At 44.7% G+C, this 17,537-nt stretch overlaps 1 protein-coding gene across 4 annotated transcripts in view; it reads left to right on the top strand.

Annotated features, from left to right (window-relative positions):
* Positions 1–17,537, top strand: part of LOC106584025 (uncharacterized) — a 100,975-nt gene that overhangs the window by 61,236 nt on the left and 22,202 nt on the right. For 3 of the 4 annotated variants that reach the window (XM_014168796.3, XM_014168797.3, XM_014168794.3), the window contains exons 2-3: positions 5,310–5,379; positions 12,061–14,964. In XM_014168796.3, coding sequence (XP_014024271.3) covers positions 5,364–5,379; positions 12,061–14,964 — 2,920 coding nt within the window. In that variant the 5' untranslated portion in view covers positions 5,310–5,363. Of the gene's footprint in view, positions 1–35; positions 160–5,309; positions 5,380–12,060; positions 14,965–17,537 lie in introns of those variants that run through there. The other variant, XM_014168795.3, reaches the window with a different exon arrangement.

Here is a 17,537-nt window from a genome sequence, read left to right as displayed (position 1 = left end):
CTCACTTCTTTTTTTTGGGGGGGTGGGGGGGGGGGTGGGGGGGGTGTTGTGTTGAAGTTGAGAGGGAGGGAGGGAAGGCAGCGGTAGTATGTACAGACGGCAGAGAGGAAAGGAGTTGAGGAAGAGAGGAACAGAGGAGAGGAGCTGGCTGCACAGCAGGTGAGAGGAATCCCCTCACTCTCCGTTATTCCCTGTGACTCACCTCCTTTTATCTCTGTTTCTGTCTATTTTCTCCCTCTCTCCTTTTTGACGTCCTGTCGATTTCTCTCTCTCTCATCTCCACTCTATGTACGCTCTCAGTCCCCCTCTCTCCTTCCTTTTTATCTGTACCCTTGTTCCTCCACCCCCTTCCACTTCTCCCTCTCTCTCTGCGGGGTACGCGGGGACGCGATGCTCGGAGCAGCGCAGGTGAGAGGTGTGCGTGTCAGGCTGTGGAGTGTGTGACTCTTCCACATGCCCGTGTGTGCGAGGGATCGCCTGTAAGCGTGTGTTTCCGGTCTGCTGTGCATCAAGCCAGGCTGCTACGATAGCAGAGAGGGGTGGCTCGTTTTAGTGTGTTTCTGCTGTTCCTGTTAGCCGTTGCTGCTGCTGCATTGCAGGAGGAACAAGCAGCCTCTGAGCTCATGTTTCTGGGCTGAGCTCGCATACACTGATCCACAAACGGAGAGAAATGAACATGCAGTCGGTTTACCCTTACTGGTAACCAGCCAACTAATTTCCCTGCATTTGTGTATGCGTATGAGAGTGTGCACCAATGTTTGTGGGTATATGTGTGTGTGTGCATGTAGGTGTAAGTGTGTGTGCGGAAACAAGGCTCTGTAGCTGTCACAGTAATACAATCAATAGTGTGTGGATTTAGAGAGTGTTGACTCCCTCCTTATTCAAATGGGGTTGCCTGCTCTGCCCCACACTACATCAGTGCTGCTGACTGTTACCATGCAGACTTTTACTACCAGGAGTGTGTGTGTGTGTGTGTGTGTGTGTGTGTGTGTGTGTGTGTGTGTGTGTGTGTGTGTGTGTGTGTGTGTGTGTGTGTGTGTGTGTGTGTGTGTGTGTGTGTGTGTGTGTGTGTGTGTGTGTGTGTGTGTGTGTGTGTGTGTGTGTGTGTGGCATGTGGTCTGCGTGTGTGCACGTCTGTGTGCTTGAACATGTGTTTGTGCGTACGTGAAGGCTTGTGTTTGCTTCTGTTTGTAAATGCGACGCGTGCATTCATGTGTGTGTTGCTTTTTATGTGCAGAAGGGAGTGCAGGGGATCTGATATAATTTGACAGTGCTGTAATTGTTCCGGTCTAATGTGACATGTGCCCACCCCTTCCTCCATCCCTCTCCATCCCTCTCTAACCTTCTTTACCGTTCTCTCCGCATTATTGTAAAAGGATCTGTAAGTAAGCATTTCGCTGTTGTTTACGAAGCATGTGCCAAATACAATTTTGATTCTGTCTCTTTTCTCTCCACACAACCCAACTTCATCGTCTCTCCTGACAGCAGTATCTTCCCCTCTTTCCTTCTCTCTCTCTTCCTCCCCCGTTCCCTCCATCCTCTCCCCCTCATCTCTTTGCCTAGGAAGCCAGCTCTAACATGCCGACGATGTCACACATCCTGTAGGGCTAGCCCCGCGGCGCGCTAATTAGTGGTAGCTTTTCCCTCAGAAACCCCCATTACCCTCTGATGGGGAGGGACACTAAGGGTTAGCCATTATGCTAAGTCTGCTAGGCTGGGATAGGGTAGCCATGGGGATCGGGTGAATAAATAATTGATGTTTGTGTTGTTCTTTATCTCTAATGAAAGCGGGCGGCTGGTCTCGCACAACACACACACACACACACACACACACACACACACACACACACACACACACACACACACACACACACACACACACACACACACACACACACACACACACACACACACCCCCCGTATAATGTATTGCTCCATTCCAGACAGAGAGTTGGAGATTGTGTCTGGTCTCTCTGTGGAGTCGATGTGTTCTGTGTTGTGTCATCTGGAGGGAGAACTCCAGCTCTGGCAGCTTATTAGAGGAAATTAATTGGGCTGTCCACATGCCCAACCCTCTATTTCCTGCTTTAGTTGCAGACGATTCCTAACAACAAGCAACGAGAACGTTCCAATGACAAATGTTGAGTAAAGACCCCCTGACTCCTGGATGTGTGTGTGTGTGTACTGTGTGTACATGTGTGTGTGTGTGTGTTTTGGGGGTGACCAGCTATATGTCCACTTTCTCAGGGTTAAGTCGAGGTAAACACAGATAGTGGACATGTGAGGGAGCTGATCAAAGACGTTCTAGAGCTGTGCACCTGGTACCAACCGGTGAGAAACTCCCAGGTGTTGTTTTTGTTGTCTCGCTCAGCCATTCGTTCTGCTGCCGTTTGCAATCGCTTGCTGTTTGTTTAGGGATATGATGGCGCAGCTGTCCTCTCCCTCATTCTCTCTCACCCACCTCTAGACTCCAGTCTCTCCCATCTAATTTCCCCATCTCGTCTCTTCCTCTCTGGCGTGTGCTATCGTATTAATGTAATTCAATCTACGGCGTTGCAAAGGGACTCATAACGACCCATGACGTTCAATTAAGGCTTCGGCCCCCCTGTGGTTTGCGGGATCAGCTGGCATTTATTAAAAGGCTGTCAGTAGGAAGTTATTTACTGTATCTGCCGTGGCGACGTAATATCCATCGTTTCCGGCCAGGCGTTATTATAACGCAATGTCGGTCTTCATATCATCGGCCCCAGTCACGCTTCACTTGTTTTAAAACACGGCGCTTGTAGATTGGAGATCACTCATCCCGTTGAGCGTTATGGAAATAAGTGTGTGGTTTTGACTTTTAGCCCACGGAAACAGACGTCAACCTGTCCGGTACTTGTGACCTTGTTAGTCTTATTTACTGTTGTGAGGTGATGGGTCCCCCCCCCCCACTCTGGCCCAGTTTCCTCTGTGCCTGCCTGTGAGCATATTGAAGTGATGTTCTACGTGTCACCCAGCAGTGATGCGCATTTACGTCACGTCACAGCGAGCTGCTCTCACTTAGCTCAAAGGCCCTCGTTAGAGAGGGGCACCTGTAAAGTGACTTTACTGTCACCATTAAAGCCTCTTAGATTCCTCAAAATAGAGGTTGGTGGAAGTTCAGCTGGAGAGAGAGACTCGCTAAGTATCTTCGTCCAGGTCTGGCCAGCCTCTGTTTCTCATCTTCCCTCGGTTTCTCTTTGTCCGTATTACTCGTTCTCCACCCTTATACCGCTGTCCTTCCTCTCCCTTTCTTGTCTCTCTCTCTCTCTCCCCCACCCCCCTCTATTTAATTTCTGTCCCTGTGTTTTTAGTAAGGATCTGTGTGTAATTGCCTGTAGGGTCCGAAGCCTCACGCTTTACTCAGCGATTATCAACGGCATTCTTCCGCTCGCAAATGAGCCATTTAGGCCTCAAGGTCAGCGAGCAGAAAGCGGATTGCCCCGCCGTCACATTAAGGATTTGGAGTGTCAGGGACAGGGATGCCCCTGCTCCCATGGCGACATCCCGACATCATCTGTGTGGTAGGGGAGACACTGTCAGTCGAATCCCGTGTTTCAGATGACAGTCTTGCAATGTGTCACAACTCACTCCCCGCAAGTCTCTGTCTCACAGCTGAACTGGTGTGGATAGATGGGGATTTACATTTTTTTGTTTTACCTTTATCTAACTAGGCAAGTCAGTTAAGAACAAATTCTTATTTTCAACGACAGCCTAGAAACAGTGCCTTGTTCAGGGGCAGAACGACAGATTTGTGCCTTGTCAGCTCGGGGATTCAAACTTGCAACCTTTACGGTTACTAGCCCAACGCTCTAACCACTAGGCTACCCTGCCGTCCCCAGAGTATATCACAGGAATACACTACAGCTCACAGGCACCGCGTTGGACGGCAAGGCCATCAATTGAAATGACAGCCAAATCCACACAGGAACCTGATCAGGGATAAAGCCATGACTGTACAAGATAGAGACACCGGTGGATAGAAACACATCTGCACTCGATCACACATTGCTTTGTTGTCAGTGTTTGGGGATTATTTATGGAGTGCTCCAGCTGGTTGTTATGGATACATGATCAGGTTCCTGTGTGGATTTGGCTGTCATTTTGATTGATGGCCTTGCCGCCTGTTTGCTGTAGTGTATTCCTGTGATATACTCTGATGGTAAACAGCCTACCTCTAATCTAAGCACACAGTCTTTGCCCAGCACCATCGTCCCAGTGTGTACTTCTTACCGATACAGGACATTTGTTGCCGGGCAAAAATATGCTTCCTCTGTTCTCTCCACAGTCATCAAAGCAGAATGTGCAAAGGGAAGACTACCACTTGCAATTTGTTCATAGACTTAGGCTTCAAAAGTGTTTGTGAATGATTAAGGGATTTGTGATGGTAGAAAAAGGACTAAGAGATGACAACGAAAGTGCTTTAGGACCTACAGTTTTCCATGATAACACATTTAAAATGACAAAGCAATCATAAGGATAGATACAGGTAGCGTCCATGTTTTCCTTTATCTAACAGTAGTTTATATTGCACTGAAATTGATTCCTGCCTGCCGGGTTCAAGTCCACACTCAAACTCTCATTAAATCAATGCTCCCGGCTAGTAACTGCGTCCTCCTAAGTAGCAGATATTTTGTAACCGGAACAAATTTGCATGGCAATTGTGTGAATGTGTGCCTATTTGCTAAATTGCTTTGGCATTTATATTTTGCTGTCGAGTTAATGTAGCTATTTAAAATAGGTTCAATATGGAAAGCACACTTAAGGCTGTGGGAACTTTCTAGCCCTGGCTGTGGGTTATTCGTATTATTGGATATTACATTTAAAATCTTTGCTTAATAAGCCTCTAAAAGTTTTGAAATCTCAGTTGTTTTCCCATCCTTGTTGCCTCACCCAAAGCCCTTGTAAAAAACAGGGGCTCCGGTTTCTTGGCAGCTCCAACTGGAACAAACAACACAAAATGGCACCCAGATGGAACATTTTCCTACTTAGTTGGATGAAACTGTAGCCCCTGTAAGTGTTGTGGTGATTTTATACGGCCACCGAGGATCTCTCCCTCTCTGTTAGACAATAACACAGGGGAGAGGTTGTCATTACCAACAAATAGTTATCACGGGTCACTGGTAGAACACAATGAGAAACAGTCATTTCACAGGCTATGCTACGTTCTTATGTCTTTCAAACACAAATATGTTTAATACAAAACAGAGGTTGTATTAAAACCAGTTGGCCAGTGTTGATATTCAGTGTTATTTCAGTGGCTCACAGACTTCAATTCTCATTTCCAGGTTGCCAACTCTGACTAGAGAGAAGTAAGTCCATGACCCTGAACTACTACAGCGATGGACAAGAAAAGTGGTATGTAAACCCACATAACAATACCAGATTACCATAGAATTCTGCCGTTTTTATTTATCCAGGTAAGTTGACTGAGAACACATTCTCAACCTGGAGAATAGTTACAGGGGAGAGGATGAATGAGCCATTTGGAAGCTGGGGATGATTAGGTGGTCATGATGGTATGATGGCCAGATTGGGAATTTAGCCAGGACACCAGGGTTAACCCCCCTACTCTACGATAAGTACCGTGGGATCTTCAGTGACCACAAAGAGTCAGAACACCTGTTTAACATCCAAAAGACAGCGCCTTACAAAGGGCAATGTCCCCAATCACCGCCCTAGGGCATTAAGATATTTTTGGGGGACCAGAGGAAAGAGTGCTCCTACTGGCCCTCCAACACCACTCCCAGTAGCATCTGGTCACCCCTCCAGGGACCAACTAGAACCAACCCTGCTTAGCTTCAGAGTCAAGCCAGCAGTGGGATGCAGGGTGGTGTGCTGCTGTAGTGAACTGTAGTATCCCTCGATCGTGTAGTGCTTACTACACGATCGACGGACACAGCGCAGGACACTTTTGAGACGCAAGCAAGAGCATAGAAAATGCCGACAGCATGGCTTCTAACGAAAACATACCACCACGCCCGCAGCTTGACAAAACTGGCTCCAGAAGTGAACTATGGGAAAACTTTGATTACAGATCAGACGAGAGCCAGCGCACCAAAAAAACTAAGCAAATGTTTGCTGAGGAGTATTTCTGTCTGTATTAAAGCCCTTTTGTGGGGGAAAATAATACTGATTGCCAGGTCCTAGCTCCCCAGTGGGTTGGCTTAGGCCCTCCAAGGCCCACCCATGGCTGCACCCCTGGCTACACCCCTGACATTCATGTAAAATCCATAGATTAGACTTCTGTTTGGTATATGATTACACAAACCAAAAGTCATGTGAAATGCACTTAACTTGACAGCAATAGTTCACATTTGTCTGGGCTTGCTAGCAGTAGCCACTAGTGCCCGCCAGCAGCCCTGGGCATCCTGGGAAGTGAATGCACTCTTGGAATCATTGAATGCTGTGTAAATTCTATTGTATTTTTATGGTGTTTAGACTGCAATATAGAAGCTTCAGAAATGAGCTTCAAACTATTAATTTAATAAATGAAATGAGTTAGCTGTAATGAATTAGAGGTCTAATGTCATTTGACAATATTATGGCCATAGATTAGCAAATTAACCCTGATATGTATCAAATTACATTTTAGAAACAGTTTAGATGTATTTGTACAATTATTTGTACATACTTCCACTATGGTTTTGCGTATGGAAAATTGGAGGTATTCTGATTTAGTATGGTGTTAAGAAATTGATTATAGAATAGAAAACATTGTATTTGTTCTACCAGTTAACATTGTTCAATGTTTAAAAAAAAAAAACTCGGTGGTTATTCTGTGATATGAGTATCGTTTCAGTATATGAGTATCGTTTCAGTATATGAGTATCGTTTCAGTATATGAGTATCGTTTCAGTTTATGAGTATCGTTTCAGTATATGAGTATCGTTTCAGTATATGAGTATCGTTTCAGTATATGAGTATCGTTTCAGTATATGAGTATCGTTTCAGTATATGAGTATCGTTTCAGTATATGAGTATTGTTTCAGTATATGAGTATCGTTTCAGTATATGAGTATTGTTTCAGAATATGAGTATCGTTTTGGTATTGAGTATCTTGATCCTAAACCTGGTATTGGTATCCAAATCAAAAATCTGGTATCGTGACAACACAACATCTTACCGTCCAGAAGCAGTGTATGCTGCCGGCAATACACTCGTATCACCCGTGGATCAGTTCATTCCTAATACATTGTCCATTCAGGCTGAAAATCAGCCACCATGCTAGAGTCGCTAATTCCTAGGAATGCTAGCCCCGGGGGTTGTGTATCACGTTCAGCCAATCAGGTTGCAGCAGTCTGTTGTTTACCTCTGGCTGAACATGGGGCGCAACATCAGGAAGTTGCATTAGACACTAGTATGGTGGTGGGAAATGGTGTTTCAAATTAAGCATATTTTGGACAGTAAGATGAAACGACAATATCGCCATCTGCCAGTCTTTGGAATAATTATTTTGTATACTGTGTAGAATACTACACACTGTAGTATCCCTCGATCACGTAGTGTTTGTGATCGATTAGACTACTAGTTAGCTTTGTCGATCCCGTTTTGATTTGAACTTGCTGTCCTTGGGGAGCTCATGCCGTGGATTTTCTCTGAGGTTCCCCCTCAATCGTGTAGTGTTTACTATAGAATTTTGTAGTATACTATACTCCACACTAGTATACCCTTAATTGATTTTGACTATTTAAAAATACCATAAATGTTGATGTAATGCATTTAGACATTTGTGAAGAATAACACTAAAAAAAGTGTACCATTTATTTCCATTGTGGTCCTAGTTCAAACATCAAACCTGTTATACATTTACAGCTAACTCACTTGAAAATAATACAGTTGTCACAGGCGTCGTAAGGAGTGGACCAAAACGCAGCGGGTAAAGTGCTCATCTTCTTATTTATTTAAGAAAACACTTAATCACAAAATAAACAGACGACGAAAACAGTCCAGTAAGGTGCACAGACTATACTGGAAACAACCACCCACAAACACAAGTGAAAAACGAACACACTTAAATATGGCCTCCAATTAGACACAACGACAACCAGCTGCCTCTAATTGGAGGTCATTGAAAAACACAACATAGAAATACAAAACTAGAATAAACATAGAAATAGAAAATATAGAACATAAATCAAAAACCCCGAGACACACAAAACAAACACCCCCTGCCACGCCCTGACCAAACTACAATGACAATTAACCCCTTTTACTGGTCAGGACGTGACAACAGTATACTATGGTCTAAATACTGTAGTATACCATAGTTATTTTTTGCAGATTTACTGTAGTATACACTAGTGTTTTCGTGCACATAACTAGTATAACATACCCCAGTTAATGTTTAATGAGGGGAACACCTCAACCAGAACTTAAGGAAGATTCGTAACAGGCCACCTATTGAGTTGAACCAAAAGTTCTGAGCAATGCAACAGACAACACCTCAGTGGAAATATATATGTTTTATTACAACTATAACATCGAAACGTTAGACAGGTTCTAGGCCCATTAAAGGGAAGCAGTACAGAGGCAGATATAAAAGAACAAGCAAAGTTCATTAACGCTTAGATTGGAGGATTAGGTTGGCGTGTTTGACACATGAGTAACACATTAACAAGAGTACATCAAAATGACTTGGATGCTACTTCCACTAGATAGCCTTCTGAAATAGTGCTTTCACAGAGATTCAGCTGACCAACTTTGACAGATTACCAAAAAGTGACAAGCAATACCGTACTTCTGATGGTAGAAAATAACAGTTACACTGCATTTACATAGACAATAGATTTTAGAAATACAAATGGACTTTAAAGACAGTCCCCTTTTTGGAGGGTGCTGCCAATAACTGGCTGGACCTCAAACCAGCAAAGCCTCTCCAAACAAACCCATTGAAAACAAAAGTACATTGTAATGGCTTTACATAATGAACATATTGAATATTCCCACATAAATAAGTGCACTGGTCAAACTCAACACACACCATTCAGAACAATTGACCACATCCCAAACATTTCTTCAAGACAGCATGTCACAAAATGGTTACACACACACACACACACACACACACACACACACACACACACACACACACACACACACACCTGCCTTAATACATTTCCTGCATGTCCTCCCCTAATAAAGCTGCCCAAAACTTTCCCAATATTCTTCAGTTACAAGATTGTAAAATCTATTGTCTATGTAAATGCAGTGTAACTGTTTAGAAGAGTGCTATGGTGATGTCCATCTACTGTGGGACTCCAGTTAAAGAGCAGCTGGAGGCAGAGATGTAGTTCAGTCTAGGAGTCATTATAGATTCAGGTAATGAGATGATACATGGCAGGGAATGATTTACAGTCGTTGACATGAGACTTGTATTGAATTGAGATTTGGTAGGCATTGTATGGAATAAGGTTTATCTAAAAGTAGACCATGGTGCAAATAATAATGGGCAATAACAGCAATGAATATACATAATTCAATTGTCTGTTAACCGTTGACAATATGCAAATGAAATAAGCATATAAACGGGTAACGTTATGCATAAATAGAGCAGCAGTTAACCGGAAAGCGGGTGCAATAGCATGCAGCATGGTAGGATGAAGATATAGCAGGCAAATTTATCAATGTCTACATAGCATGGCAAGCAAACAAAAAAAACTACCAGAAGTAGGAAGCCTAGCAATAAAGCAAGTACTGTAGTTAGCATAACATGGGCAATGCACAAAAAGCACAACATTTATTAACGTGGCCATTAACACCACAAGTACCAAAGAGAACAGATCAGTGGACTCAAAATGGCTGTTTGACTGAGCCGTTAGTATTTCCCAGCCACTAGCGACCAATATCACCTTTACAAAACAATCAATGACGAGGGAGTCCTCTTCTTATCCTCTTCTGTGAGATAAAAAAGTTAGTACTTTACATTTCAATGACACACACTGGTTATGGTTTGTGAGAGTTGTTTGTCCTGCTCAACTACTCAGCTTTGTCTTGGTGAAGGAACCAGAGTGAAAGGAGGCACCCTCGAAACCTGCCCGTACGCTATAGAGATGGGTCGAAGGCACACCTGTCAACGAATACTCTCCCCCGCATCCACGTCACCGAGCAGGGAATTCTGTACAAATATAAACAACAACTGCCAGTTCCTTTTGGTTTAACCAGTATAAATCATCAACAATCATTAGACCACCAAATATACATACCCAGATAGTGGCTTGCTCTACTCTGACAATCATAAAAATGCTAGGTATATGAAACGATCCTCTTTGACTAGCCCGAGATGTACTCTTAAGGAGCATACCGTTACTCCTTAAGGACAATTTAGGATGTTGGCCAAAAAATACAAAAAAAGATAGTGGAAAATGATGTTTAATAATAAAGAATGTACGCATATTTTCCTTGCAATTAAAGCCAGTTAAGGGGGAAATTGATGCCTTTGAGCCTGAATGGAGGATGCTTTATGTAAGAGTTGGTCCACGGGTGACACAACTGTATCGGCTGCCTAGGTTACAGTAATCTTTTGTTTTCTGGTAATGTGTTACCTTCAGACAAGTCACCATTGTGTTCATGACAATCTCATCTTTCCATGTGGTGGTATGGTATTTGTGCGTCTGTTACTTTCTCACTTATCATTATTCAGGATTCATTCAGAATTATCCAGAATCATGGTAGCATCCACATTAATGTAGACGTATTTAGAAACATATTCTATTCTTATTTGCAATAAACCTGACTCCAAAATGACACAATACATTAGTTACCATTCATTTATATTGGGCAGAAAATGATCTGAAATACAACCAAAACAACAGCAAATGCATCCAACAAGTTTATACAGTTAAAAAGTTGAATGTAGTCTTTGCGTGCTAGGAATATGGGACCAAATAATTTACTTTTTACTACTTTAATACACATATAAGTGAATTTGTCCCAATCCTTTTAGTCCCCTAAAATTGGGGGTGACTATGTACAAAAAGTATTGTAAATACTAAACGGATCACACAATATGGGTGAAAACACCCTCAAATGAAAGCTGACAGTCTGCAATTTAACCCCAAAGTGCTGCAGTACAGAGCCAAAACAACAAATCTGTGTCACTGTCCCAATACTTTTGGAGCTCATTGTATTTCACCCATAGCTGGGGAAGTAGGGGTGCTGAGGGTGCTGCAGCACCCCTTGAAAAATCTTGAAAAATAGTCCACTGGGCATTTACTAGTATTAGCAGACCGATATAGACATTTTTTTTCAGCTTCTCCACTTTGGCAAAAAAGTGAGTTGTATAATAAAGAACAGTATTTTACAGGATTCAGTAGTTGGAATTGTAAGAGTTGTTGCCCTGTCCCTTTTTCTGTGATTGTCATTCTCATGGTATCCAGAAAGAACAAAACCCTGTCCTCAAACATTTACATCAAATCACATGGAAAACAACCACATGATGTGCAGTATTAATTTAGCATCCTTACAAACCGCTTCATGTAAATTTACCTACTCTATTGTAGGCTGATCGTCTGGGTTTGTACCAGGGTCCCATGTAAGCTCAGTTGGTAGAGCATGGTGCTTACAATGACAGGGTTGTGGGTTTGATTCCCATGGATCAAACCCACAAGTAAGAAAATGTGTGCCCTCACTACTGTAACTCACTCTCCATAAGAGAGTCTACTGAAAATGAATGAATAGACCGTTTCAGTTTTATTTCAAGAAACTGGAAAACATATCAAACAAGTATTTTTATATTCCACAAGTATTATCAGATGAACTGTTTTGTACGGATAATTATCAGACTCAAGCTACAAATGCTGGTAAGCACACAAGTACATTTAGTTTGCATTTTTTTTGACAAAAGTAGTTCACTGGGCTTTCACGAGTCCTGTATTAGTAGACCAATATAGATGTCTTCAGCGCAAGCCCCCCCAAAAAATCGCAGCCCCCTCCGGGATGAGCTACATGTTTTGCCCAAGGGCGGACAGTACTGTACAGCATGTCCCTGAATGCATGGGGATGACTGTGAATACTAAAAACTCTCTCTTCATGTTGCAGCAAATGGCTACCCTAGATCAGGAGGAGAGAGTGGAGGTGAGGGTCAGAGGAAGCAGCTGCCCTACTCCGTAGAGACCCCCTACGGCTTCCACCTGGACCTTGATTTCCTCAAGTATGTGGACGATATCGAGAAAGGCAACACCATCAAGAGGGTGCACATCCAGCGCAAGGCCAGGGGCCCTCCTAAGTTCAGCACCCTGCCCAGGAACTTCAGCCTGCTTGGGCATGGAGCCAGGCCGGCACCTAAGGACACCTGGTCCTCCACCTCCACCCTAGGGCCCAAGCCTCGGGGCAGAATCACTGATGTCCAACAGATCTTGGATTTTAGACCCAGTGATGGAGGTAGTGGCACATCGGGGGGTCATAGCCAGAACAGCAGGGTGCAGGGGAGTAGCTTTGCCTCTGCCAGGCCCAGGGAGGAGGCAGGTGCTGGGCCTTGGGTGTTAGGCGAACAGCCCCTGGGGAGGCCAAACCTCCTTCGGACGTCCAGCATGCCAGTCACCATCCCGCACAGGAAGGCCTCTGAGTCTGGGGACGAAAGAACGGAGAGCGGCTCATCTGAGAACGTGGTCCGCGCTGTTCCCCAGGACCGGTCGGGGCTGCACCAGCAGATCACCGCAGCCCTGAAGAGGGTCAGAGAGCTGGAGGACATGGTGAGGACCATCCCAGAGCTTAAGTCCCAGATCTGCTCACTGAGGGTGGAGAGAGAGCAGCTAATCCTCAGACTGCAGGTCCAAACCAAGGCCCAGCCTCTGGCCCACCCACAAAGTGCCTCACCCTCCCTAGCCCTAAGCACTGATCCTGGGCCAGCCTCTCAGCCGCCGGGGGCTGAAGTAGCAGTGGATCCCGGGAGAGCAGAGAGCACCGTGTCAGAGACAGAAATGCAACAGGAATCCTTAAAGAGTACTGCACAAGAAGAAGAACCAGATAAGCTTTTAACAGCACAGGAACTAGAGAGACAAGCACAGACAGCAGAGGGACCAGATAGACAAAAAGTATTTGTGAATCCATTAGTGCACACAGAGGAAAGGCAAACAGAGCAACCGGAGAACGTTGCAACACCGAAAGCACCAGAACCTTTAGACAGCAGAGTGTTTGTGCAAGTCATAGAGGGAGTTCGTGTCAGTGGTGAGGAGGACCTTCTCAGTGTCGAACAGCTCCAGGCTAAGCTAGCAGCGCTAGAGGCTAAGCTAAGTCAGGCTAGCGAAGACCTGGAGAGAACGAACAGTCTCCTGAAACGACAGGTAGAGGAGAACAGGGTGAAGGAGGAGAGGATACTGCAGCTGAGCGTGGGAGGGACAGGAGGAGTGGAGGAGGTGTCCAGGGAGAGACAGACAGGTAGGAGGACCAGTGTGGACCAGCAGACCGAGACAGAGAGAGTGGGAAGTGCGAGTCGGGAGACAGAGACGGAGAGGGCGGACATGGCGGAGCAGGGCACCGATACCGAAAGGATGGTCGTCTGTTTAACCGGAGAGGGGGCTGGTGGTGTGGAACAGGGGACGGAGACGGAGCGGCTTGACACTCAAGACCAGGGGACGGAGACAGAGATGGTAGTCGTATGTCCAGTCAGACCGCGGGCTAACAGTGTGGGTCGGGGAACAGAGACAGAGAGAGTGGATACAGTGGACCAGGTGACAGAGACACCGCCTGGAGACAGCTTGGACCAGGTGACAGGGACAGAGACGCAGACAGTAGTCAGTGTAGATCAGACAACAGAGACAGCGCCTGTACGTCCAGTGAGACCAGCGAGACGTAGGGCTAACAGTATGGACCGGGGAACAGAGACACAGACAGTGGATGCTGTGAACCAGGTGACAGAGACACAGGCGGGAGTCCGTGTAGACCAGGTGACAGAGACACAAACACAGACAGCACCTGTACGTCCAGTGAGACCAGCGAGACATAGGGCTAACAGTGTGGACAGGGGGACAGAGACAGAAAGAGTGGGTACAGTTGACCAGGTGACAGAAACAGTGGTAGCACAGAGTGCATATCAGCAGACAGAGACAGAGGGAGACAGATTCGAGATAAGCTATAACCCACATAGAGAAATAGAGATTGAGAGTGCGGCCATAGTAAGTGCAGCCATAGAAAGTGCGGTCACAGAAATTGTGGAAGCAGAGCGTGTAGTCTCACGCCGTGTGGTTAAAGATGGTGAGATCGCTGAGAGTGCGGTACGTTTTGTGGTTATAGAAAGTGTGGGCAAAGAGAATGGGGTCACAGCGAATGTAGTCCCAGAAAACGTGGTCACAGAGAATGTAGTCACAGGAAGTATGGTAAAGAGACAAGTAGTGGTAGTAGAGGAGACTGTCGTTGAACAAATTACATTGACTGAAAGCGTTGTTACACAGAGTACGACCACAGAGAGTACAGTCATAGAGAATTTGGCAACTGACTGTGAGTTTGTAAAGACCACAGTTACAGAGAGCACGGTCACAGAAAGTGCGGTCATAGAATCTCCAGCCCCAGAGAGCCCAGAAGTAGCACCCACTCCCTCTTCCAGCCAGACCCAGATGGGACAGAAGGAGTTGGAGCAGGCCCAGCCCCAGTCACAGGACTCTCGTCGGGGGTCCAACCCAGTGTTGGCCCAGGCCCCTCGCCAGGAGTCTAACCCAGCCCTGGGCCAGGTGGTGACGCGCCTCACAGGGCTGATCAATGAGCAGTGGGCCCAGCTAGGTAGCAGCCAGGACAAGCCAGACAAGCAGGAGACCACCAGCCCGAGTGCCCAGAAGCCTGCAGAAGGACAGGGTATGCCCGTTGCAGGGAAGCCTTTAGCGGGGAAGGCAACGGGGAAGTCAGGTCTGTCTAAGATGAGCTCCATCCAGAGCCAGCTGGTCAGCTCCCTCAGTGCCCTGTCTGCCTTCTACTCCCCTGGACAGAAGGCAGCTGCCAGCAAACAACAAGGTAGGTCAATGTTTTTGTACAGTATCAATGTAGCTAACATAGTAAGTACATATGTGTTCCAGGCAGGAATCAAATCCGCTGTACATATATGTCCCACTTTCATCTCAGACTGGGCCTAAGTAAGCATTTCGCTGTTAGTCTACGCCGGAGGTTTAAGAAGCACATGACAAATGAAATTTGATTTGATGATATTCTGACGTTCCCCAGTCACATGCTGATACACTTTCAAACCCTCTTTTCCAACATGCTCAGGCGTTGTTTACCATGAGATCACGCCTCTGGCCCAGGTCCGATAGCTTTATCTCCATGATACTGAGCTGTCTCCTGTCTTGGCACAAAGAGCCCATGGCCTGTCTCTGTCTACAGTGTGTCAGATCACAGGAATCCTTCATTGACTCTGATAGGCCAGGGGCCTCCATGTGTTTGGGATGGCTATTGATTGTGATGGCTATTGATTGTGATGGCAATTGATTGTGACGGCTGTTGATTGTGATGGCTATTGATTGTGAGGGCTATTGATTGTGATGGCTATTGATTGTTATGGCTATTGATTGTGAGGGCTGTTGATTGTGATGGCTATTAATTGTGATCGCTATTGATTGTGATGGCTATTGATTGTGAGGGCAATTGATTGTGAGGGCTATTGATTGTGATGGCTATTGACTGTGAGGGCTATTGATTGTGATGGCTATTGATTGTGAGGGCTATTGATTGTGATGGCTATTGATTGTGAGGGCTATTGATTGTGAGGGCTATTGATTGTGATGGCTATTGATTGTGAGGGCTATTGATTGTGATGGCTATTGATTGTGAGGGCTATTGATTGTGAGGGCTATTGATTGTGATGGCTATTGATTGTGAGGGCTATTGATTGTGATGGCTATTGACTGTGAGGGCTATTGATTGTGAGGGCTATTGATTGTGATGGCTATTGATTGTGAGGGCTATTGATTGTGAGGGCAAAATGACGTTGTTGGATGTCCTCCAAGAACAGATCAAATATGCGGTTTCTTCTCCCTCTCCCTCCCTCTCCCTTTCTTCCCGTTCCCTCCTTCTTCCCCCTCTCACCTCTCTTCTTCTCCTTGTTGTGTTTTGGCCCCAGAAGCTAGATCACACATACCGTAGCTCATGTGAATGTCAGTCGGGAGAGCATACACAACAGCGTGACCTTTGATTGTGACCCCCCCCCCCCACTCCCCGCGCTGTGCCTTCAGCTATTGATTGTTCTGGAGAGCGTCATTGACATTTGAGAAAAGGTCTGGCTTAAATTGGCAGTCAAAGACAAGTACACTGAATTTAGACTACCAAACAGATCCAGATCAACTCTATTATCCCACCAGGGCGAAATTAATTTTGTCATGTGCTTAAAAAGACGGTACATAAAACATGAAAACACAGAGAAGACACAATAGAATTCATTCGAAGTGCTATAGCTACACGTTTAAAGTGAAAGTGCAATTTGCGGTTTCCTCGAGGGACCAACAGACTATGATATTATACAGCCTAATGGCTGTTGGAATAAATGAGTCCCCATATCTATCTGTTTTGATTTTATTTTGAAGCAGCCTCTTTCCCCTTGTCCAGCTGCTACTGTAACTGAGTTTTGAGTGAAGGGGATGAGTACTGACCTGTAAAATGCTTTCTAGGAGGATGGCTTTTGTGTACGGGTTGGTGGCTGATTCTTGATTTATACCAAATATCTTTCCCGCCGTCTTGATTAAGCAGTGAAGCTTGACTTGGTCTTGCATTCACATGTTTCCAAACACACATATCAGACCAAAGGACAGGACACTCTGCTTATTTACTTATTACCATCTCTTCAAAATAAGTGACTAAATATAGTCCAGTTTGAAACATTTTCTATGAAAAGTGCTTTTAAATGATGTGTAATGTAATGTAGTGAGCTTTGAAAATATTTATGTATGTACATTGTAATTTTTTTTTTTTAAATCATTCAAATGTTTATGACAGTAGTTTGATAAACTGAAGAAAATATATATTTTCATCAAGTTTTTGACATTTTAATGTTTATTCGTTTTTTTTTTTTGGAATATTACTGTTGGAGCAAAATATCAACAAATCTGAAAATTGAATAGGTAGATGCAAAAATGCCATTTCAACAAACATTACCCTGTAAGGTATGTCCATTGTACCATTAGATATTGGTGGATCAAATCCCCGAGCTGACAAGGTAAAAATCTGTTGTTCTGCCCCTGAACAAGGCAGTTAACTCACTATTTCCCGGTAGGCCATCATTGTAAATAAGAATTTGTCCTTAACTGGCTTGCCTAGTAAAAATAAAGATTACATTTAAAGAAAAATTCTCTATACCAAGTCCCTTATACGTATGAGCCTCTAGTCATGTCTAGATGGTATACATCTTATGTCAAAAGTTTAACATGTTTGCATTTTAGCCAACTCTAACCCTTTTCCTAACCTTAACCTAATTCTCTTGCAATGTTAATTATCCTAACCTGCTGTGTAAATTCCTCAGAACCTGCTCCAAAAAGTAAATTCTGACATAAGCTGTAAACCATCTAGTCAAAACCCATGCCTCTCCGCCATCCCACTTC

This window comes from Salmo salar, chromosome 23 (assembly GCF_965601325.2).
Source record: "Salmo salar chromosome 23, fSalSal1, whole genome shotgun sequence".
In the NCBI taxonomy this organism is placed as follows: domain Eukaryota; kingdom Metazoa; phylum Chordata; class Actinopteri; order Salmoniformes; family Salmonidae; genus Salmo; species Salmo salar.
This window is presented reverse-complemented; position numbering and strand designations above follow the sequence as displayed.